The 26,262-nt window shown below is 35.9% G+C and overlaps 1 protein-coding gene across 27 annotated transcripts in view; it reads right to left on the bottom strand.

The window, feature by feature from the left end:
- CDH18 (cadherin 18) overlaps window positions 1-26,262 on the bottom strand; it is a 543,479-nt gene that overhangs the window by 180,668 nt on the left and 336,549 nt on the right. For 9 of the 27 annotated variants that reach the window (XM_083824886.1, XM_083824906.1, XM_083824885.1 and 6 more), the window contains 2 exons: window positions 21,955-22,031; window positions 969-1,449 (listed from right to left, as the gene is read on the bottom strand). In XM_083824886.1, coding sequence (XP_083681012.1) covers window positions 969-1,196 — 228 coding nt within the window. In that variant the 5' untranslated portion in view covers window positions 1,197-1,449; window positions 21,955-22,031. Of the gene's footprint in view, window positions 1-968; window positions 1,450-4,968; window positions 5,032-8,858; window positions 8,910-21,954; window positions 22,032-26,262 lie in introns of those variants that run through there. The other 18 variants (XM_083824887.1, XM_083824905.1, XM_083824909.1 and 15 more) reach the window with 7 other exon arrangements.

The following is a 26,262-nucleotide window of genomic DNA, read 5'->3' as shown; positions in this document are numbered from 1 at the left end:
ATTTCAGGAGCTACTAGTTTCCTTGGATATTTTGCATATTCTAAGAAATGATTTTCAAGATTCCCATCTTGCATGCAAACTGAAGGCAAAATGAATAAGTTCCTTTTCCATGCTTTATCCCTATTAATCATATTTCCTCACCCCTCTTATTCAACCTCTTTCTCCAATTTCATTGATGATAATAAGAAATTTTGTGCTGAAAGACAGCATGCAGGGGGAGAAAAGCTTCATCTGTCCTATGTCTTGCAATAAACCTATACATACACTTTCTGTTATTTTAATGCAAATTTAAAACACAAATTATGTAGATAACATTACACTTGATAAACTAGAATTCAGTTGGCCAGCTTACAACTGCATCAGGATGAACCTTACACCTGACACTCGCTCACTCACTATGTAATTCAAAATATAAATGCAGGGCCTGTTGGTCCTACAGACTCCTGATGAATTGTAACAAGTAGTATATACCTCCTGCCTCTCATTATATTAAAGGCACAGAGAGATTTCCTTTTGGAAGAGCACTTTTCCACCCTGCCCTTTATGTGGAATGAATATATTGTTGAACCTAGACTGTATTTATTATATTCCCTGAAGTAGAACTGAATCTTACTCTGAAATAGTCTGGAAAAGCCTTTACGGCTTACATATTTAAGCATTATGTATTTGAGGTTCTACAGAATCTGATATGAGCACCAGCTGCATTCACTCCATGTTCAGTTGAACTCAGAAGAAACACTTATCATACTTTAATATCTTCATCCTGTTTACTTTTATTAATATTTCTGCTTATAATAAGCAGAGAAAGTATACATAGGGAACAGGCAAGCTCACTGTGCATATATAAAGCAATCTGAGTGGTGTTAACCTTAAAAAGGAGGTGACATATAAGGAGATACTTGGTTTTCCTCTATCTGTGCCACATTTCAGGGGATGGAAAAATAAAAACAAAAAGGCAATGACCTTACCTTTCCTACATACTGAGGATCTGGTCCCATGTGTTCTTCTAAAACAAAGAACTGATTCCATACCCATCCACGCTTGGGACGATGATGCACTTCTGTTTCACCTTCTATGTGTTTGGTTTGATTTCTAGTCACCTTGATGGAGCCATGGTGAGCAGCTCCATAACACCTCTGCACAAAACAGAGACAAAATAGGACTGGGCAGATACAAGATGTACTTGCAATTCTCATTGTAGGATAAAGTTCCTGGTCAAAGTTTTCTTTCTCTTGTCTTTTTCAGCTGTAATCCTTTAATAAGTTCCCGAGATGGAAGGTGAAGCCTCGTTCAGCAATACAGTCCAAAATGGGTTTTTCTGCTTGTGCATGGTTTAGCTGCCCATTGGGGTAAGCTCAAACTATATTTACATTATGAAAAGCTGACTGGAAAAATTGATATTTCTTCTGAGGTCTTCACAACAGAGCTCCACAGCCGACCATTTTCTATCTAATAGGGAAAGAAAAGAAAGCCACTTACTCATCACTAAAACCAGCAATTTTCAGCTTTTTGACCTTAGATTATATTCACAGCTATACTAGCCAGTCTCTCAAAGACTCTCACTTTAACTAAAATTTCTTTTCATCCCTTTCTGTAAAAATGTTTTCTGATTTTTTTTATTAAAGTACCTTAAGAATTAGTATGGCTCTTCCAAGCTATGGATAACATAGCTTAGTAAAAACTGGATGATCCAGGATAGTTCTATTGGTTCTTAACTACAACTCATTGATCTGGTTTTGCAGTAAAATAAAATCACTACTACAGTGTCATTAGACATATAGCAATTGGTAGTTCATTTCAGATGAGTTCTTGATCTTGCATATACTGCACAGAGATCCAGCATGGTGAAAAATACCAAGGCTATGACGGCTTTCAAAGAAAAGTGTCCAAAATAGGCTTTGAGGATTCTGAGTCAGTAGGAGAGCAGGGACATAATGTGCATTTTCACCCCCCTGTTCTTTACTTAAACTCCAACCAATATCATACTAGAATTTCTCAAAGTTATTCTATATTGACAGAAAATTTAGATACTGATGTTTAGATGATTTATATTATTTTTATAAAAAAACATCTATATTCCCAGTGACAATATTTTCTCAACTTCAAAAGGAAAACATGACTTTTTTTATGCTACAATAGTAACATAGAAAATGTACATGGAAGTTGATGTAGCATAAAATAGTTTTTTAACCTCAGAGAAATAGTTATCCTTAGGAAGTGTTTTGATCACATATCTGAATATATCAAGTATCGATCAATTAGGAGACTCTAAACATGCAAATAAATATAAAAAAAATAGAATTGCCCTCTACCATTGGTTTTGTTTAGGTACCATAAAGCCATTACAAATTAGTGAACAGAAACACAATAAATTCATGAACAGAAACACGAAGAAGTAAGAAAGTTTCTCATCAGAATAATAGAAGAGTAGTTCAAGAGTGTGTTGTACCTCAGAAATACCCATTAAGGACATACTTTCTACTGCTGTTACCCAGTTTAGGACAGTGTGTTATGCTGAAGTAAAGGAATACCACCAGCCTTCTGTGTCCAGGGAGGAATTTAAAAAGAAACTCCATATGGTATTTTCCACTGAAGAATGGAATTTTTTTTAGCTTTACATTTTACTCTACTTTCTATTTTCTATATCAAAGTAATCTCCCCTCAAACTCTACAAAACCACTGATCTCTTAGAAGTCTCACATCCCATCTCTGAACAGATTCATACAACCCAATGCATTACTACCTTCTTTAAGTACAAATGTGATGCAATAGGAATTTTTCAGAGCTAGTTCTAAGTCATACCAGGGAGAGAAACCAGACATTCTGAGCCACATTTGTTTCTAACCATATCTTCTTCCTTGGTTTCCTTGCCCTTCTGCATTCCCTCCTTATTCTTGCTAGAAACCAGTTTTGCCTTGAGGCATACAATTTCCCCCTAAAGATTCCTATATTTACAGATGAGCTACTTAAATAGATAAGTCATGCTTATATTTCAGAGGTACATTAAAAATAAGCAGTACCTTACAAAATGGTAAGGCTGCAATTTTATCCATTCCAGTATTATTTTTCTTCCCTTTGTTTCCATCTTGGGAAGTGTCTGGGAGCAGTTCATAAGAATATAAGCAGTGCATAATAAGTTAAAAAATTGTATATAAGGTGCATTGAGATTCCTTAGAATGGCACATTTAAAATTTATTTGAAATCATTACTACTGAACTTTCCTTTATAAAAATTGTGGGGATGGTGGTGTTGGAAAACTCATATCTTATAAAAGAGTAAATATAAACAAATGCATTAGGTATCCACAAATCAAGATTTACTATACAGAACTTTGTTTCTCACCTCTCTCAGAAGTCATCCACAGAGCAAATTCAAAAATACCATGATGGATTCTGTAAACCCTGTTATTTACACAGCCTGGCTCATGTATGAATTAGAACATATAAAAGAAATACAAAGGGCTTCTTCATCTCAGAAGTGTCTGCTCTTCTTAGGATTAACATAAAGTAGAAGAAATTGAATTTACATTGTGCCAGAACCACTATGTAATTCATTTCAGTTCAAAGATTACCTGTTACACAACCCAACCCATTTTATTTTTTATTATTATTAATGCATATTTTCTAAATAAATTAAAAAGAGAGAGATGACAATGGAGTCTACTTCCTGTTATAATCATGCTTAGAAATCCAGGGTTCAATAATACTGAATTGTGTGTGAAGCCCGGAGAACAGTTTCCACATGACAAGCTTGACAATTAAAAAAGGAAGGATATTTAGTGAAGATACTTTGAAGTGTTTTCGCTCTTATAATCTTATTTTAAAACCAAATCCTAATTAATGCTCAGTATAAAGGTGCTCATTCTTAGTTACTCAGCACACGTTTTCAAAAGGTCTACTAGAAACATTCATTTTTTAAAAATCCTGGCCCCCACAAAAAATAACAAAAGAAAAATCTCTTCCATGAAGACAACAAAGTTTGTCTACAGGGAGTAAGTACATATGGAAAGACCTGGAATGGTTAACAAAGAGACAGGAAAGCAAAGAACAGACAAACCTGAACTGTGAGCAACTGAAGTAGGACTGAACTTTCTGAAATGCCTTTAATTCTTGCCTTACGCTAATATACTGAGATGTTGACTGCTCAGTGCTCTCATCTGCAGCTTCAAATGAAGTGTCCTGTTTTATGGGTTTTGTTATAATGATGTAGGCAGCTGCAGAGCAGACTTGTGTTATTGCTGTCTCCTGGGAGCCCTCATGAAAATGAGTTGTGTATCTCAAGAGACTGTCAGAGTAAGTTAAAATTAAAATAAATAATTAAATAAGATGAGGTGGGAAAGTCCTACCAGTAATGCTGAAAATCATTACAGCAGAGTAGTTACTGCTTAGCGTGGCAGCAAGCCTCTATAATGAACTCCCAGGAAACCAGTATAAGCACAGCGATGCAAAATGCACCACCGCAAGAGAGGCATCATTAACAGCGGAGACTTGTCCTGAATCTCAGTGTCTCTCATCTCCCATAACAAAATTGACCACATATTTGAGTTCATATGAATGATTCATTTTTGCAGATGCACATTCGACACAGCTGCACACTTTTTTTTTTTTAAATCCCTCAGGAACCCTTTTCAGTCCCATTGTGATGGAGCTACAGTTAGTTATGGAACTTGCAATAAATTGCATTTCTCATTTGCTTTCTGAATTTCAGTTCTGCACACCGCCCTCTAGACTTCTACCCTATCAGAAAATTCTGATGTTATCAAAATCTGACCAACTTCAATGTCATTACTTAGGTATGAATAATCAGACAGGAAATTATTTCCTTCTTTCTGCACTTCCTGTGCTTAGTCTATTGCCAGTGTTACATCCTTCAGCACTGCAGAAATAACATTGTATTGACCTGGAGACCAAAGACAGAATAATGGGCTAGTATCAGAATGAAAAATTAGGATATTATTTTTTGTTTTACCCTTATGAAGCAGAGGTTGATGGTCAACAGAATGTATACAATATTTCCGTGGAACTCTGGCAACTGGCAGGAGAGAAAAAAAAAAGGCAAGAAATTTGTAGGTAGATGAATGGAAATGGTTCATGTAGCCCATCTATAGTTGATCTCTGCTGTCTTTCCCCAAGCTCTGGGACTTTGCATGAGAAGATGAAGCACAAAATTTTTCTTAGGCTATGTGATACAGAGACTATATATAATCATCAGTGTTTTCTAAGGAACAATGCCTTCTGCACATGCTAGTCTGACAGAACTAGTGTCCAAACTGTTTTGGAGAGCATTTAAAAACTGTATTACATGTTGTTATCTTGTCCCTTTGTTGTATTTATGTTGTAGTTATGTATATGAGCATAAAACCCAGAAAAAAAAAATGTAATGAAGTGTTCTTAAAGTAGTTTAATAGCAATTTCAGTAACTACATATGTTTAGACATAGTAGCTCTATATTGTCACTTCTTTTAGAAATGGGAAGCTGAACTACTTTTTCACTGTGATAGCATACAGACATTCTCTTTTATCTGTGAGATAACTGCATGAGATATTGAACTCCCAAATAATTGTTGAATTTATGTGCAAAGATATATTGGTTCTGAAAGCTAATCTTTATCAGCCTGAAACTGTATCAGTTTCATGAAGAACCAGGGAGAAACTCATCTCTTTAGGCCAACAACACCAGCTCATGGGTGTGCAGTGTCAAAGGTGCGATTTCTTGTACCTTTTTCACACTTACACACAGTCTTTTGGTAAAGACCACTTCTAACAATCAAAACACAAGGAGTGCTAAGCTATAACTGAGAAGTGCTAAGCCAAAAACTGCTAAGCTATAACTAACTTTATTTCATTTAATAAATTATTTTACATAAAATCCGTTTTGCAAAATAAATAGAAATAGACACAAAAAAAGCTTCCATGGAATACAAATATTTTTTTCTTTCCCATAAGGAAACAGAAATCCTGTTGTGGGGCTAAAGGTGGGGAAAAAAATAAGTGAGAAAATAAAAAAGGGATCCAAGAAAGACAAGCAATCGGGTATTATAAAAAGATAAGTAACAGAAGAAATTTAAGAGTAAGATAAAACAAAGCCACTGGAAATTTCACTTAGAAAAATAAATCAAGATAAAGAAGCAAATTGGAAAGTTCAAGTGGAAACAGCTGCAACTGTGAAAGCTATGTGAAGCTATCAGAGATGATTTTTCTCTCAGACCTGAAACTGTGTATAAAAAAGAAAACAAGCAGTACGATTCCCGTGGAATGTAAGAAATCCAGTTCGTACAGTTTAACAGAAAGTCAGGAAAACATTAACTGAAAATACAAATCACAAAATAAAATACAACACCAAATACATGGATCTGTGAATTGGTACGCCAAGATTGTCAAGAGAGTGCAAAACCCAGTATTTATTTCCCTATGTTTTTTTTACTTTCCATACCAGAAAAGCTTTTTAACTTCCACATTCTCCTGCACACCTCAGAAACCAAGTCAATTGATGAGACATTTGTTTCAGAAAATAAAAAGGCAATATAAAGCAATATAACAATATAAAATAATATAACAATATAAGGACAACTGCATAACCTTAATGATTGCAGGTTGTTATGTGGTATGAGTAATAAACTGTGAGATTCTTAGGTTCAATTTAAAACCAGAGAAACACATTATGCAAAATTAATTATTTAGATAAGTACAACACTCTTGCTGACGGTGCCCAAATAAAAGCCGAGGAAAGGAAAAGAAATGACCTTCTTTTTTGTTTCTTCTCCCTCCTTACCTCCTACCCCTCAAAAAAAAAGGAACAGTCATACTAAAAGCTGTAAAACAAAACAATAACAAAAACAACAGCTGTATCCTAGGATATTATTAAGCAAAGGGAAATTACATATTTTGAGACATTCTAAACTAGGAAAAGCAATACTCCAGACAAGAGTCCTTCTTTTGGCCTGGTCCTCTGGAAAGTAAATCATTATACTACATAACACAAAAATAATTTGACAGCACAGATATGGGTTACAACATGCCCTAATGTTGTGATTAGATGTCCAAAATCATACACTGCCCAGGAATTAATAAATTACTCTTCCCACTTGATTTTTTAAAGTTAACAGTAGTTTTATTTTGTTTCAGAGTTAGCATTAAAATATTTTAAATTCATCAAATTATCTCAGATGGTAATGTGTGATGATTTTTTAAATAGTATTCTGACTGACTCCATCAAACAATGATGATTCCATCAAACAATGACTGATTCCATCAAACAATTCCTACGTATGAGACTCCATTCTTCCTGCTGGATCAGACACCCCCAGAGACAATGTCAGAAGCCTCAATTAAATTTCCAGTTTATATCACAGATTTCTTCTACATGCTCATAATCTAGGCTACTTTTTAAATCTAAGAATGTCTATTTTTCTCTCTCCAGTTCTTCCTCCATTCAAGGTAGGTATTATTCCCCAATATTCCTTTTACCTTCCTTTTACTACCTACTTCATTAGGCTTATTACTAGATTCTTATTAAAATTTCTTGATTTACTGGCTCTGCAAAATTTCAGTAGCTTCTAAATCAAGGGAACCAATATACTATTAATATTCCATAAAAATCACAAAAAAAAATAAAGCTTAGCCATCTCTTTGGGCTTACAGCTGCCAAATATGATCTTAGATTTGAAATAATTTAGATTTCAGAGGCCTAACTGAAACAACTTGTGGTTTTGTTCTTATTTCCATTATATGTTTGATTTTAGACAGTTCATGCCTAGGACTTCAACACAGTACAAGTATGGTCTCATCGTTATTTCTAGCACAACAGATTGGTCTGATATTTTCCTTTGTAAATGTACTTTACCATACTAATTATATCTTGAGACTGAAAAGGAAAATGATACAGGCCAGAGAAAACTTCTCATCCAGCATTAACACACTGACATTTCCAGCTTTCCTTTACAGTTCTGACTGTTTTGTGAAGATGAAATAAAGAAATTCAAAACATTGATTTAAAATTCTGGCTGCAGCCCTAACTATTAGCCATCACTGTTTCAAATCGAGTTTTAAATTAAAGATTGTCTTCATTTTTCCTTAGTTTTCACTGCCAGTTTTAAATTAGTTCAGAGTACATACTCCCTGTTAGCTTAGGCCTTAATAAAGTTACCTCACTGGCTAGAACAGGTGGCATCATTTTAACTATCTGGGTCATAAAGCAGAATAGGCATAGTATGAATAAAAGCTTTTGTGATTATTCATAGAAATCGCCACACGTTCCTTACAGAAAGAAGTATGTGAACCGGAATTCCGATTTTGTTATGCAAAAAGTTGGAAGAAAAGCCTAACAGTGATTAGAACAGAAATGCTGAGCTAGCACAAGCAGCTCTGTGCAGAGCTACTTCCTGCTAACACCTCTGTTAAACTACATTAATCACGTTATACATAGATGGGCTTCCCGAGGGGACAAAACCCCACTCATGCTACCTAACAGCATGAGGATGAATCGAGAACATGGAAAGCAGAAACAGTCTTAGATGTACAGTCAAAAGAGCTATTAAAAAGGTTTTAATGTTGCTTATGGCAATAGAAATGCCTGAATAATAACTGAGATGACACTTTTTTTAATAAACATAAATTCAAGACTGTCTTATAGCAAGGCATTTGTTGTGGTTTAACCCGGCTGGCAGTTAAACACCACACAGCCGTTCGCTCACACTGCCCGCTCCCTCTCTGGGATGGGGGAGAGAAACGGGAAAGTGAAGCCTGTGAGTTGAGATAAAGACAGTTTATTAAGACAGGAAAATAATAACAACAATAATAATAATAGTATTAATAATAATAATGTGTAAGAAACAAGTGATGCACAATGCAATTGCTCACCACCCGCTGACCGATGCCCAGCCTATTCCCGAGCAGCCGGCCCCCCACCCCGGCCAGCCACCCCTATATATTGTTTAGCATGACGCCAGATGGTATGGAATACCCCTTTGGCCAGTTTGGGTCAGCTGTCCTGGGTCTGTCCCCTCCCAGCTCTTGCTGCACCCCTAGCCTGCCCACTGGCAGGACAGAGCGAGAAGCTGAAAAGTCCTTGGCTTGGTGTAAGCACTGCTCTGCAACAATTAAAACATCAGCATGTTATCAGCGCTCTTCTCATCCTAATCCAAAACATAGCACCCTACCAGCTACTAGGAGGAAAATTAACTCTGTCCTAACTGAAACCACAACAGCATTAAAGTAGCATCTTTAGTTCCAGTTTTATAGACAGCAATACATACTTATGATCAAAATACTCTTCTCATCGTGTGTGTAGCTAAACACCAAATACAAGCTTCAATTAATTCCTGAATGGATAGCACCAACTGAGGCACTGATTATAAAGAGTAAAACTCCGGCATATCATAGCTGGGCAACTAATCCAGTCCCATTATATGGCAAAGGAGATGGCTTCCACATGGCCCCAAAAAAGGATTCTAGGTACCATAAGGCCCAATGTGATACATACACACAAAAATGCTTTTTGAAGAGGAACTGTTTCTCTTTTAACAAGAGAGCAAGAACAAGAAACACTACACAAACAAACAAACAAAAGGGTTTAGTGTATAGCCCTTTCATTTTTACTCTGCTGCAATCAAAATTCTTTTTTACTTATAAACCACCCAAAAATCCATAACAGCGGAAGAAATCCATTAGAACCAACATGGAATTCAAGTTTTATTATCATAACAGGATTTTTTAAAGTGTGTCCAATTGACAATTTGATTAGATGATGCACGAGATGAGCTGTGATCTCTATGCTGCCTTTAACAGTGAATGGCTACAGTGAGTGGTAGCTGTAGAGATGATTTAAAAGATTCATTCATTTTTGAAAATACACTGAAAAGGGTTAGTAAAAGGCATTTTATATGACTGGGTACAGGAAAGCATTATACACCACAAACCAATGGATTTGTTACCCTGTTGAGCAAATGCCTTGTATGAAAGAGAGTACAAATGGGTAGAGAAACATATCATCTTTCCTGAACAAAGGAATATATGCAAAGTTTGCAAACAAAACAGGAATAGAACTTAGCTTGCAAACAGTATTGCATATAGACAGGCAATTATTAACTATGATGAATAGTTAGTGGAAATTTGACATTAAAACATGATTGAGAGATTCAAAGCCTGTCGTCAGTTGGCATACAAAACTTTATATATATATATATAAAATAAGCAGGCACATAGCAACTTCAAGATAACAGTGCTCTGCCACAATCAACAACTGTAGAAATTTTGTTTCCAACTACATACAGAGAGCAATTGGCAAAACCACAACACAGTAACAACACAATTAGTCAGATAAAACCCAGCCAGTGTTTCTATAAGCTATAATTGCAGATAAAGTCATGCTATCCATTACCTGCTGTGAAAGGAACAACTGTTAAACAAAGAAAGATAAATCATGTATCTGACTCACGCCTTTCTCTTTGCCTCAACCAGAGACAAATCCACCTACATTTATATCTAGAGTCCATGCTTCTAGCCAAAGACAATACAGATATGTAAGACAGCACAAAGATACTTTTATGTTCCCAAAGCAGCAGAGCCTTTTCTTATTTTCTGTTTCCCTTCCCAAGGAACTTGCTAAGAAAATAAAGATGTCAGTGATTTCTGGAGTCATTCCTCCCATTTATAAAGGTCAGGTCAACCAGTCAGGGAGGAAAGCACATACATGAGACTCTGATGAGCAATTACCCACAGGAAAAACTTACTACTGACTTCTTGTGCATAGTCCACAGGTACTATTTGTACTAAAAAATTATTTCTCAAAGATGAATAGCAGGAGCTCCTCCAGGAAGTATAACACCCCAAATGAATGGTAAAATAAACAAAAAAAAAAAACAAAGAAAGGGAAAGGTGGCCCAATGTAGACATCAAAGGCTGAAGAAAGAATTGAAGACATTTACCTCCCATCCTTTGCTACTAGTTCAGCATTCTGTGCTTGAAACTCTTAAAGTCATAAATTATTCATTATATTTTTGTTATCAAAATTTTAGAGTATTTCAAATGCAATTTATGTTTCTTAGATTATAAGTGATAAATAAGTTACTGGTTACTTAAACCCATATCTCAGTGTCTTAGAGAAAAATATTAAATGACCTATCGTTTTAAATAAATCTTACTGTATATGCTTGAGGTTTGAAAATATTCCTTTTCTAGTGTGTCAAGAGGGGTGACTGTTCTGTGAGAAAGCATGCCTAAAATGTGATATATTTTAAGACAGAAAATAACTAAAATATATTTCTACTGGCTGATTTTTCCCTTTCTTTTGAATCAAAACATAAATTGCCACCACTGTTTCTGAAATAATCTACACTTTTTTGGTACATAACAAGACAAGAAGAAAAACAGAACTTTTGTTCCGTTTTTTTAATGTTAGCAACATTATTGAAATAACGAAGGAAAATAAAGCTGAGTCAAGGCAAATAAGCCACTTTTATTTAACAGACAAAATATTTTGTTTAAATTGAATATTTTAACATTTAGAATCATCTAACTTTCAAAGCAAAGGTCATTTTCTTTTTAAAACATTTAAATGGCATAAGTAAATCTGAGCTTTCATATAAACAGTTGTATGCAACCTTCTATAAACATTTTTGCTTTTCACAAACTGAAACATTGCAATTAAATAAATTCCTGACTGAAAATTCCCAATATGCTCTTCATTTAATGCATGCTACTTGCAAATTTTTTCCTTGGTTAGTAATCATGCTGAACTTGTATTTCCAACTGTCCATCACAGTTATGACCAACTTAGCCCATTTTTCTTATGCTGGATTCAAATGATGGAACTCTGATTCCCCCTAGGAAAACTACCAAATTCCCATTAACAAAGACAACCTTTTACTTGAAGTTCAATAGCACTCAACATCAGCTGCATTCTTTGGTTACACAAGAGAGCACCTTGTGTACTTTTGAATTTTTTACCTATATTAATGTATTTTAAGTTATAAACATTATAAGGCACAGAAGCCCACAGTAAGTATATAAAGAACCCCTGAATTACAGCAATACATAAAAGGAAGAATTTGAGTGGCTGACAAAACATTTCAGTTTTCAGAATATCCTGCTATTTTGTACAAATAATAAAGATTTTGAGAAACCAGCATTAAGAGGTCAAGCAGTGCCCAACTTTTGACAGATAACACCATCTACTTGGGCCAGTTACTGGCAAAATAATCAAAAATGCCAAGATCATCCTTCTTGTTCCCTGCAAAGAAGAAATAGTAACCTGAATTCTATTTAAAGTTTGAATTTTTGAATGTCACACAGTACCAGCAAATTGCTGCTGGCTTCATTGAAAGTGCCATGAAGTCTTTACCAATTTGACAACACCCTGACATCACACGTATAATCATACAAAACTGAGGTCAGGAAGAGCCTTTGGGCATCACCTGATCCAACCTGTGGCTCAGAGCAGGGTCAGCTTCTGGGCTGGACATGCCTACTTAGCTGCAGGAAAGCTTGTGGAAAAAAGGAACGTGTACTGGCCTGGGGTTAAGCTAGCTGAACAGAAGACCAGAAACCACTGGATATGGCAAAACTAGCCAGACACATGAGATGATAACAATATAAGAAGTTACAGACAGAGCCACAAGGGATGGCTGGATCCCACAGAGAGACCTATGTGGAAGGCAGCTGAACTCCATTCAAGAAGAGTATGGGGCCCTTTTGGAGAGTAAAACCTTGCAAGGTCCACACTGCCTAGGTAACCATCTTAGTACTGCTTTATAATGTTGAGACTATCCACGAAACACTATCAGAAACACTGAACTTGGGTGCAATTCAAATAAATTATAATAATAATAAAGAATTATGGAAGTCAAAAAAGAACAAATAAAAGAAAATCCTCCTCAGAAGTAAAGCATTGAGGGACAAGAGAGTGGAGAGCAGCCCTGCAGAAAGGGATCTCAGGGTTCTGGTTGGTGGCAAGTTGAACATGAGCCAGCAGTGTGCCCTGGCAGCCAAAAGGGCCAGCCGTGCCCTGGGGTGCATCAGCACAGCACTACTAGCCATTTGAGGGAAAGGATTGTCCCACTCTGCCCTGGTGTCGCCTCACCTCGAGCACTTTGCACAGTTTCAGGTGAGACTGTATAAAAAGGACCTGACACTATTACAACAGAGCATCCAAAGGAGGGCTATAAAGATGGTGAAGGGTCTAGAGGGGAAGATGTCTGAGGAGCAGCTGAGGTCCCTTGGTTTGTTCAGCCCAGAGCAGAGCAGGCTGAGGGGAGGCCTCATGGCGGCCTGCAGCTCCCTCATGAGGGGAGCGGAGGGGCAGGCGCTGAGCTCTGCTCTCTGGGGACAGCGACAGGACCCGAGGGAATGGCATGGAGCTGGAACAGGGGAAGGTCAGGCTGGTTTTTAGGAAAAGGCTCTTCATCAAGAGGGTGGTGGAGCACTGGAACAGACTCCCCAGAGCAGCGGCCATGGCACCAAGCCTGCTGAAGTTCAAGAAGTGTTTAAACAATGCTCTCAGACATAGGGTTTCATTTTTTGGTGGTTCTGAGTGGAACCAGGAGTTGGACTTGATGATCCTTTTTGGTCCCTTCCAGATCAGGGTATTCTGTGATTCTATGATTCTATCAGCCGGGAAACCAACACTGTAGAAAAGGAATAATTTCAAAAGAAAGCTCTGTTAAACAGTCATCGGCAGTTCCGGGATTTCTCTTGTGCAAATATAGTAATAAATACCATAAGTAAACAGGAAGAAGAGCTAAGGGGATATCCATGTACATCAAGTCTAAATTTAGAGTCTGTATTTAACAACATGTCTTTTCACATCACACTGTAACTGAGATGTCTTTTAGTCACTGATTTCTCCCATTATAGGATGGTTAGTAGAAGTAGTGTAATCACTTTCAGCCACACAGCATTGCTGCAAGTATGTTGATTTCTTCCCATCTCCCTAAAAATGTTTTCCTTTTACACGGTACAATTAGATTGTTCTCTGGCAGAACTGATCCTTTCATTATAAGCAGCTTTCTTTACTGTCTTGACAAGTACATAATGCACATTTCTTTTAATATTATTATTATCATCTTCCTGTCTTCTTTTCTCACTCTTCCAGCTCAGCCAGTATTAAACCATCATGTTTCTCAATTTATCACCTTATTCATTAAATGTATACATTTCCATTTCAGACTGACTTACTCATAAATACTGAATTCTACAATTGGCATGTCACAGCTTTCTCATAGATATTTATAGTAAAATAAGTTATCTGTTAAATGCAAACAATATAACTCAGCAACTCATTTTGCAAAGTATTCAAAAGTAAGAATCAATATACAAAGCAATCGCATAAATTGCAAAGGCAGCTTTGCCCTGATGGATGAAAGAAGGGGATACAGATAAAAGTGCATATGCTGAGTACGTAAATAAGAAGTGTCTGCCTAAAAGGAAAATAAATAAATAAATAAAATAAAAAGAACATTAGTGTAATTTGGCATTGGAACTTTCTATGTATAATTACTGTTTCAAATACAGAAATATCTTTGTTATCTACTTTTGTTATCTTGGCAAGAAAATAATCTTTAATAATCAGAAAAACATCAAATGTTTTCCAGAAGGCTGTCTCACCAGATGAGCAAATGCAAACCCACAAGTCAGATGTATTTTTTTTTCTTTGAAAGAAATTAGAGCTACATTTGTAGCAGTAAATATTTTTACTGCCACTTTGTAGTAGAAATGAACACAAGCATCAAATACTTACTTGAACTTTTCACCCTAGGGTGAAGGTTGACTAGCAGAATGGATTTTTGCTGACTGTCTTATTTTTGAAGATCTTTCTTATGTTGGATGATTCCCCAAGCCCAGATAACTAAATTTTCTATCATGGAGCATTAACAAGAAAATCCAGTCATTTGTACTTTATAAGAAACTTCTTTATAGTAGTGCAGTCAATATAGTGTAGTCATGGTAGATACTGAAAATTTCCAGAATATCCCAAGAAAACATTTTCTTAGGTTTTCTAACTTGTATTGAAAATTCAGAAAGAAATGCTGTACTAAATTTCAGATGAAATCCAAATAGAAGAGTTAAAAGAAAAATATCTCAGCGTGAGTTTTGAAAAGATATATAGAAATGACTGAAGTACTGTACATGATTTAACTGAAGTTAAATACATTATGATAACCCTACTAATCTTAAGATAATTTTTAAAGTCTTAAGATAAATTCAGGTTTTATACAGCAGACAATTTTCATGTACTCATTTGTAATAAGCTTTAAATCTCCAAATGTGCTAAATATACTAATCCTACTGAATTGCCATAGGCTTTGTATATATAACTTCACTATATTCTTTTGAAAATTTTAGCTTCCATTCTTGTCCAACCAACTTTCCAGGAACAGATAAGCAGGTAGGTAAATTGAGATTCAATGTCAAAGTCATAACACCAACAAGTCCTCAGGAACAGAATGGTGAGGAGAAACAAGGTTAATCAGTAGAATCACATCTTAGGTTCTGATTGTGCAAACAAAAAAAGACCTACTTAACTTTAAGCCTATTAACGAAAAGCTCATTGACAGTAATGGGATTAATTTTTTGCTTGGAACTCAGCTTAAAACTGAACTTTTTAAAGATCAGGTCACTGGCATTTCAGTGGGGGACCTGGAGAACAGTTACCATAGACAAATAATGTTACATATTGAAAAGCACCAGGAAAATTTAAGAACATAACATTCCGTTTCAAAACATGTTTTTCTTCCATTAATACATGAATAATAGTCTAACAGCAAGTGAAACACTAAGCTCACTTTCATATTGTTTGTAAATAAGATACATGGCATGTAACACTAGGTTTTCTAGTGTGGGTTGAAGGTCTTCCAGAAATCACTCACAGCATGCTTAACAGTTTTAAATTTAAAACAGAAAATGTTTTATATTGGATTCTTTGCACCCAGCGCAAACCATAACTTACAGACTTTCTGTACATAACTTACATATTCAACCTATAACTTACACACTTTCTGGAGCTCAGCTTTGTTTCTGTAAGTGAGCAGGATAAGGGTTTAGCATGATCCCCTGATTTAATAATCATCTGGCATCATTAAAAGAGTCACAGTCAGGGCTGAACACCCAGAAACACTACCCTCTCATTTTAAGAAACAGTGCATTTTACAGGAAAGATCAGTGTCCCAGAAAAATCTCATTCAGTCTCATTTTGAGCCTTATAGTAACATTGCTTACAACTACACTGTTTCCAAAGTACCCTGTTCAACCAAGTGGTGAAAAGGTCCCTAAATGCAACATGGAAACTCTCTATGGGTGGAGGAGAACAAGTTGTAATAAACTATATCCCACTTATGAAAGGACTCATTCAACAGAGTTAGAAAAATAACATTATTTAATGAGGAATACAACAATGAAAAAATAAATTTAGAAGGATAACAGCTTACAAAATCTTCAATGAGGCCTGGAATATCTACTATGAAAACAGTCAAAAAAAATAAAAAAAAATATTGATTATATTATCTCTAACCAGCCAAAGTGATATTCAAGCCTTTTACCAGCTATTTTGTTGTCTTGCATTTCAGTGTTTTGTGAAAAACCCTGCAACTACTTTTTTCTTTTTTTTTTTTTTTACTATTTTTTTGAACTACTTTTCATAAATTTCACTGATAAGAATACATACATTTCTACATATTCTAGCATAGATCTAACATTACTAGAATAGGCTTGCACTGTTGACTAGATTACTAGCAAACCTTCAGCACCCTTCCAGAATTAAAAGAAGTGCACAGTTATCACAAGCCACCATAAGCTCCACAACAGAACAGCAGTATAAAGAAAATAATTCACCATGATAAGAGCTTAAAAACCTAATAAAAAGTTCGTGATCTTTGTCTGATGCAGATGGAAGAGTTTTAGGGCAGCTTCAGGCCTATTTTATCTTGATAGAGATATTGTTTGTACAGCAGGCTGAAGTAACTGATCAAACATGAGACTGAAGAACATAGGCTTGCCATGAGCATCTGTAACACCCAAGCAATAACTGATGGAATAAGAGCTAGTATAGCAACGATGCTCCGTCCCACACTTCACCTTAGCCTGGAGAAACAACAGTGAAATATTTGGGGACACTCTCCAAGTCTTAGAACAAAACCTTTTGTTTTTTTTTTTCCTAAACATCATCATGCATTTTACTGTAATTTTAAAATATGAATATTAGTTTCCTTTTTAAAGTCTGGATTGTCATGTGCAGAGATTTCTGGAATTATACATTTCTTGAGACTCAGAAGACTCTGTAAGAGACACTTATGTTAGATTTAAGCAACACTGACTTGTGTTTAGCACTTGTGTATGCCCTTTGCAGGATGGTGAAGGGCTCTTATGTGATTATTGCAATAACAAAGATTTCTGATGCAGTGAAAGGTAAACGGGCACATGAAAAGATATATATACACATACCAATGTAAGTATCCAGTAAAGAATGACACATTCGGTGCTTAATGCATAGTTAATGACAATAAATATGAAGATTCTGTAAGAAATTAACAGTTCTGAATCAAACCCGATAACTTTATAGATTAATTCTATTTTATAGTATTTTACCTAAATAACTGAGAGTAAAAACTGACACTCATCTGTTCTACTTTTCTGAAGAGTCTAATACCCTTTTTCCCCTTTACAGAGCCTTCTAATCGTAAGGCACAAAGTTTAGAAGATAGTAAGTTACAAGTTTTAAAGTGTCATATTAGTTTTTGTAGCAAGTTACCTAATAGTTTCTAAATTTTATGAATACAGACATTCTTTGGCCCAGTTAATTAAATCAATAGAGAGGAAATACTAAAAAGGAGTTCAGAATTAGATTACACTTTAAACATTGCTTTTGGATAGCACCTGGGAAAAGGGTTTAAATGAGAATTATTCATTTAACTGTAGTTAACTCCTACAACTGTTTTCATAAGTTAATTGCATTTTCAGTACAGAATCCAAGCTTTCACCTAATAAAAGGTGTGTTGCTTAGTTATTTTTGAGATCTTATCTTTCAAAAATCTAGATTTCTATTTACTATAAAAACTTACAATAAACAGTTTAATTGAATAAGGTGTACATAATAAAGAAGAGAAAAAAAGGAAAAATGTGAATAGGAACTCAAGATGTTTCTAACTTAGCTGCCTCTCGATGCTTACATTTTCAGGAGTTCTTCAGTCTGTAAGTGGGGAATACATATAAGAGCAGTTACTTCGTGTAAACAGCAGCTCTCCAGCTCTGACAGCAAAGCACTCAGTTTGGGCTGCACAACATATCCAAGAAACTGGAAATGGATGTCCGTACTGTGCTCAGAACACTACTCTATGCTGATATGCACGTAAGCTCATTTTCTCAAAGCTCATTTAAATGTATCTGCACTATACCATTAATGTTGCCAATCAGTGACATCTTCCTCTGACAAAAAGGTCAAGAACAGACCAATGTATTATTAAATGACAGAGTTCGACCCTGTTTTTTCTGCAGGTATTGAACAAATGCCTGAGAAATCTGGCCTGCTGTGAGGATACGAGAGTTTTAATGCATGAACAAGGGCATTTGCTAGGTAAATTTCCTATTTTAAATTTCTTGGTTATTAAAGGATGGACATATACTACATATAACAGGAACTAAAGATATGTATAGATAGTAAACCACTCAAATATGCAATCTGCATATTCTACCAAAAGCAGAAACTCATTCACTTTAGGTGTTAGATAAAAACGCGGATGCAAAGCACTGATCCATCTCAGTAATGTTAAGTCCACAACACTGTCCAGATGTACTTTCTTATAGCATACATCCTATTTGTTTTTGGTATGCCTTTTACATTTTTTGTCATACACATGAGGGAAAACTAATCCACTTCTGTCAATATGTATATTTTGCCCCCCACCAAAAAAAAAAAAAGGCTGTACAGAAAAAAAAAGGTTTTTTTTTTTCCCTCTTTTCATCCCTTACCCTTCACTAGTTTTATTTGGACTGTAATTATTCAGAATCACACAATTTTTTTATATAATTGAGTTATATACTCTTATTATAAACAAGTCATTCTTCTAAACAAAGGGAAATATCTACATTTCTGTGTTTCTATAAGCCACTTGCTACTGGATAGTAGATATCAGTCTTCTACTGATAACAAAGATTAAAAAAAACACTTCATAGGCATGGTCAGATCCAATAATTTAGAATAAGGAAGTCGTAGACATATGCAGCTGCATCTCATCTACTATTGCTGCTTTAAAAATAGTATTATGAAAGTAACATGCACCAGAGACCACACTTTTCTCTTATTTATTTTTTACTGCACTTTCACCAGGGAGATAGGAAATGGCACTCCTGAGGAGCTGACTACATACAGTAGCATTAAAACACAGCCCAGAAGGCATCGATCCTTTGATATGCACCAAAATAAATGATGGAAAGCAAACATTTTATGAGACAGTTGTACCTCTATCTATTTCTACACACAAATACAAAATCTCATGCGTCAAAAATGTTCACACCAGAATAACATCAACCACCAACTACACACAATCACAACAGCTCTTCTTCATTTATCAGTATTTCTTAAATAAGCACACTAACAGTTGTGTACTAGTGGTGTCAATAGAGTTCCACTTTGCACAAATATACAGACCATCAGAACAACCCTTCACCTTTTTTTTTTTTCCCCTCAGTGATTTAACACACTCAGAAACCATGAACCTTCTCATAGACAATGCCCTGAATAGCCAATGTCAAGGTAATCTTGCTTTATCCTTGACAAAAGCTCACTCAAATACATTGTGGTTCTGCTCTGAAAAAATATTTCTTTTTCTGAAAATACATGAGAAAATATCCTAGAGATCCATAGCACAGGGACTCCCTCCCATTTCTTCTGTTAAAATCTTTAACAAGAGAATAATTACTGTCAAATGTGTAGAAAAATTATTAGGCAGCAACTTTTATGATCCTGCTGGACTAGACAGGATTTGTACTGGTAACCTAAGATCAGAATCTCTATTTCTGACTATAAGGTCATCAGCTACCTTATTGCCCCTAAAATTCAGCCAAAGGGTTTAGAAGTCATATCTTCTTTATCTTTCTTCCCAATATTGTATTAAAAGCTTTATTTTCACTTCTATTGTTCTTACAGCTCAATGACTAGTGTCTACAACATACCAGATTGCATAGATTTCTAATACTTCAATGCAACTATATCCACATGGCAACTTGTTTTCAGGTAACTTCTCAAGCAATACAGCTACCAGCCACAGGAGGTGGCCAACATTAATACAGTAATTCATAAAATATGTAGTATTTACATGTTAAAAATTAAAAAATCTCATGGTCCATTATCAACCTACAACCCTTGCAATTTGTGTGATGTATCATTTCCCACTCTTCCTCTGTTCCTTCCTTGCCTTCTGTTACTGCAGTATTCATTATTCAGCAGTTCAAGTTAGCTTCCACCCAAAGCCCAGGGAGGTGGCAGGCAGGCAGATGTGCAGTACCTCAGAGACAAAGGTATCGATTCTAAGCTGGAGAGATGGAGGAAGGTTGTGGGTAGACAAAAGAAATAATTTCCTCCAACAGTCCAGAGTTATTGAAATATGCAGTCCACTTCCTCTGGTTTTCGTCTTTCTCTGGTTATTGTGCTGAACTGGCTACCCAAGGATATGAATAAGCATTAGACATGGTGTCTCAAAGGAGAGAGGAAGACAGCTGGGAGGCGTGCATCTGGTAGCAATGAGCAAGCAGACTGGCTTATCTCATTCCAATCTGCATCCTGGTTACAGCCTTCTCCCTCCCCCCCCCCCAAAAAAAAAAAAAAAAACCTACACTAAAACACAACACTTCCCAAGCCTGCTGTTTGCTCCTCTAAATGCCCCAAGATTGTGTTCAAAAAGCTGCAGAGAACATCTTGTCCCACAGTCAAGCAGATCTTACTGCATTTGCCTTGCCTGTGCTTACTTATAAACAATAAGGCATTAAAACATATTAAAGCAATGTCCATAATTCCTAAGCTAATGTAACTCCTACAACCTAATATTATAAACTTCTGCCTCAGCTGCTTTCATACTTTCAATTCTAAGAAAAAGCAAAAATTCACTCTTTAAACTAATTTACTGACGTAGCGAGGGTTTTAAAAATACCGATTTCTTGTTGCAGAGTTTAAAGATTTTTCTTATGCGATTGTGCTCAAAAACAGCTTAAGTGCTTAATACCATTGCAAATATTTCTAAACCTTCCTGAGTCAAAGCTACACACATATTAGTGTTCCAGTTTAATTGCTCACATCCAGTTTCTAAATCTACCCTGTCAGATTTGCTTTCTTATATTTGATTAGATTTGCTTTCTTATATTCCTTTCTTCTGCAGTGATATTTTCTCTTGGAGAAAAACACAAAGCAGTTAACACCTGCATTTTGAAAAAGGAATTTTAATCTGACACGATGAAAAAAAAAAAAAGGCATTTAAGTTAACAGATAAACACGCTGCAAATAAAGCTGATAGTCATTTAGAGTACAAAACAGAGTGGCATTTTTAGTAGCATGGAAGTGCAGCTGACAGGCATATCTTTATTCAATTAGTTCCTAGTTTCCAAGGGCAGAGTTGTATGTACACATCCAAACTGCTTCCTCTAATTTTAGTAACTTTTTATATTGAATATTTAAAACCACTTAGTATCCAAATCAATTTAACAGAATGCCACTTAAATTCTCAATTTTAGTTTTCAGTAATTTACTCTGTGCACCTCAATACTGTTTATGATGATCTCTAAATAAAGATCTTTTAGCCTTTTTAAAAAATATTTCAGTTTCAAAATAATCAGACTTACGTGTGTACAAGTTGCAGAGAATGAAACAACAGCATCATTTTTATGTGCTTCTCAGTATAATAAAAGTTTCATACCAATCTATCTGTGTATCCTACTTACTTCTGCAGCTAAAATAGCAGGTAAAATAGGCACTTACTGTTCAGTGGTTACAGGGCACTTCTCCACTCCTTTTCCAAACAACTTGCCAAATCAAACCTACTGCCTCTTTAGCTGCTGGCAGACAAAAACAAACAAACAAACAAAAAAAACCTGTCAGATTTCAAGAAACCGTGGGAGATGGTATTTTACCAAAAAAAAAAAAAATCTCTTTCAGCTGAAGTAAAAAGCCGTACAACAGTGGTATCAACACTTAAATCTTTTCATCATAAAAGCTATTAATAATCTATGAACATGAAATCCCTTCATAAGAATACCATGGTGGGGCATACAGTTAAAATCTTTAAACAATAAAGAAAGGGAGGAAAAACAAAACAAAAACAGAAGCAATCAGATGACAAATACAGAAATAAATATTTTTAAAAAGGCAAATCCATTGCTCTTCTATTAGCTCAGTTTTCCAGCCTTTTATGACAGGGTGAGCCATTAATATTTCAACAGTGATTTAATTTTTTCTAATGCATTCTCCACTGGTCTGCTGTAGTAAAGGATTGGCTAGGGTTTGTGCCTAAGTCCATATTAGTATCAGTCTTTCCTTTTTTTCATTTGCAAGTCCAAATATGTTTCATGCTCAGTATGAAATTAAACTTCTTTGAAGAATCTTTATATATATATATTATTATATATATATATTATATATATATATTAGTATAAAAGCTGGAAATCTCCATTGGAGAAAATGCAGTTGAAAAAAGACGTGCAAGAAACTTCAGTTTTCCAAAGCACATGATAGCTGCTGATTACTTAACATTCCCCAAAGGTATCAATATCAGTAAGCAATACAGTGCTAACATCAGCCATTCAATAGAACTATTAATAATTACAATTCTAGCACAAATCAAATGTGCTAGAATTATTCCTATAAAAGTAGCACAAACAAGCATCTAAAATTTACAGCAAGCCTCATTTACAAGACATGAGATAACATCTTAGAAAAATGAAGTATAAACAGTCATTTCAGATCTCGTATGTTAGAGATGTCACCGTGTTAAACTCAGTTCTTTTTCTTGAAGGATGTGAAATTCTTCATGACTGAAAAGTGAAATAAGAACCATCTGTTTTCAAAAAGTGGTCAATAAGTACTTGATTTTAAGTGCCCACCACCATTTACTATGTTCCTTCCTGTCCATTGCAGTAAGCGGTGATGGGAGAGACTACATGAGGATCCCTGCCATGCTGCGTGTGCCCACTCCTTACACGTGGCTAGGAGACAGCCCCTGCACTGCATGGGTGGAAATACATTAAAATAGTTTTGAAGATTAATGTTCTCTGAATGAAAATAGCCGTTACCTCCGTCTCACAAGTAGAAAAACAAGGCATGCTAAGTGTCACGGGATAAACCATACTTGAAAGTACAGATCAGGTGAAATGAGGTCTCAAACATATCCACCCCGCTCTGCTTCTCCTGATGGGAGAAGCACAGATGAACTGCTGACGAATTTACAGCCCTGCAGCACCTTCAGGGCAGGAGACCATCAGGCAACAGCATGGGGGCTAACAACTGCTCATTGGCTTCCAACATAGAGGAAGTCAGAGAGATCAGCCCTCGGAGAGGGGTCAGAAGCCCCTGCCAACCTCCGGGCTGTAAAGCCAGGCACAAAGTGGCAGGGGGAGCCTGAGACGAAGCGTTGACCATCACTGGGATGAACGTCGTTCTGCAAGCATGAGGGTATCATCATCCACCCCCCAGCACACCCCTTGCCCCTGCTGCCTGAGGGCTTCTCCCAGCCAACACAGACATTAAAACCCATGCTAGCGGGTGGAGCGGTCCTCCTCTTGTGGATTCCACGTGGCCATCAATCCCCAGTTCCCCATGACATCAATCAACTTGCACAAGTTGACGTAAGACATAAGACAACGTAAGACATCTGTAAGAGAATGAGGAATCTTTTCTTCCAGTACCCCAATCTTAGATACCAACTTCTTTCCCAAAGGTCTTTTCTTTATTTTCACAGGAAAAAAATAAAAAATAATAAAAAAAATCTTAGCACTGTTTTTAAACTTACCAACACTAATATTGAAATTTTATCAAGAAAATCTGATTTAAACTATTTCTTAGGTTGTAATATTTTGAAATTCATATTACTTATAGTCTTGTGCTACAGCAAGCCTCCAGTTAGCACTAAAAGATCCCATAATAAAAAAGCGTTCCCTTTCTTCAGAAAAAATACTGGATTGTTTAACTTATCTCCCTTCCTCACATATTTCAATTTAGTTTCATCGTTCTGATCTGTGGAACGATATCTGCCAGCACACCTGCTGAGCTAAGCATTTCTGGGTGCGCACATCTCCTGTAGGAAGAAAACAGAAGGAATCAGGAGAGAGTGGGGAAGGAGCACAAGCCAGGACACCAGTGTGATGGCTCTGCTCCTCTGGTTCTGAGACCAACACATTAGAAATAAAATATTACCACTACAAACACCACAGAAGACAGCCAGGAAGAAAGGTCAGGGAGTAGAAAGGACCAAACACTCTTCTACCCTCTTTTTTAGAGCTCATGGAGAGATAAAGGGGAAGGAGATTGCAACCACCAACAGAAAAGCTGAAGAGACAACAAGGGCACGGCGCCAGCATGTGAGAGATGCTGTAGGGAGTCCTCTCTTCCACAGAAACATCAAGCAGTACCTGCCCCACTAGCTGCCTGTATCAAATTCTTCCCTTCCTCACTTTCCCCTCCAGATGATTTCATGTAAACTCTTAAATACACTATGCATTTACATTTTCTTATGTGAAAAGTACGGAAATATGCAAGGTGACGTAAAAGGGGTGGAGTGAGTTATAAATTAAGCTGCTAATAATTGAAACATATTTTTAAAAGACCTTAAATTTAGTTTACTTTTCCTTTGCATCTCGCAAAAACAATTGTGCCAGTGATTTTTCATCTAAGGATGCATAATAAAGGGAAATGAGTATATCTGAAAATATTTATTGAAATAAAGATTTTAAATAACTTTCAGTGCATGAAAAATTATTTTTGTCCTTTCTGTATTGCAGTATAATCACCAAACAAAAGCCATAGTCATATATAAAAATCAGTGTTATAAAAACAGTAAAAAACAGTTTGTTAACAATGTTCTCATTTTATTTCTCATTGAATTATAAGTGGGATTGATGTTATAAAGACCTATTTTATTATGGGTATCCCATGGAGATTTTAGAAGAACCACAGCTGATGTATTGCTATGCAAATTTTGTAGTGAAGGTTTCTAAATCTCCTCAAACCTATAACTTGAAGCAATACAGTTACAGCAACTAAAGCAGTGGTATTACACATATGCAACAGTGTTTGGTATTTTATTGAACAAAATCTTCTTGCAGGAAAATGTTTGTCTGCAAGTGTCGTTGGGGACAGTTCAGTATGACAGTTCAGATCACTGTGGGAGCTACTGCTTAAACCAAGGAAACAGTTTGCTTAGAAAGCAGTCAGGGAAAAAAAAGTTAAAGAAATCAAGGAGACAGGTAGCATCTGGAGCACTAAGAAGTTAGGCCAGCTCAATGGATTTAGAAACCCAGGATATACTGGCTGAATATTAACATGTCATGTGACAATTTGAAAAGGCTCTCCTAAGCATTTTGGTATTTTCTTCCTTTTTTTCTGTCACTAAATGATGAAAAGAGGGGGCTAAACAATATACCAAAATCAGCACTGGGCTCTTAACACTCAATCAGTAGTGGCTGGACCTCATTTACCTAGATGCCTGCTGCCTTCTACATTCCAAATACTGTTGTGCATCTTTTGCATTAAAGGGGCCTTAATGAATAGTTTTTAAACATCTCTAAATTCAGTAACCTGCTCTTCCTTCAGCAGTTCAGTACAATGTACAATGAGGTGCATCTGGAAATTCGTTTTTAACTGATCTAGCGTTGGTAAAAAATGTTAAAAAAACAAAAAGAATGCATTTATCTTCTTAAGCTCTAGTAAAATAAACCATGACAATTCTATCAGAGTTACTGAAACTACACCCATTTAAATCAAATGCAGGAACCTTCAACTACTCACAGTTATTGCAAGAGATATAAGTTCTTAACTGTTTATGAAATTTAGGGTAATTCCTGCATGTTTTCTATGCTGAGGTCTGGGATTTACCTATTCTCTCTGAGATGAAAAGATGCTCCATAATTTCTAGTAGACACTACAGTAACACCAAATGTAGTATGTCTATTTATTCTACTAATCCTTTAGTATATAACACTAATACTATAATACTAATAATACTGTTGCTTAGTCACATCAGTTCCCAAGCTTGCCTTCCTCATCCTGCATCCTTTCTTCATTCTGTAAGGGTTT

The sequence above is a fragment of the Anser anser genome (genome assembly GCF_964211835.1).
Source record: "Anser anser genome assembly, chromosome: 2".
In the NCBI taxonomy this organism is placed as follows: Eukaryota; Metazoa; Chordata; class Aves; order Anseriformes; family Anatidae; genus Anser; species Anser anser.
Note: the sequence above shows the minus strand (reverse complement) of the source record. Positions and strands in the feature narration are given on the sequence as shown.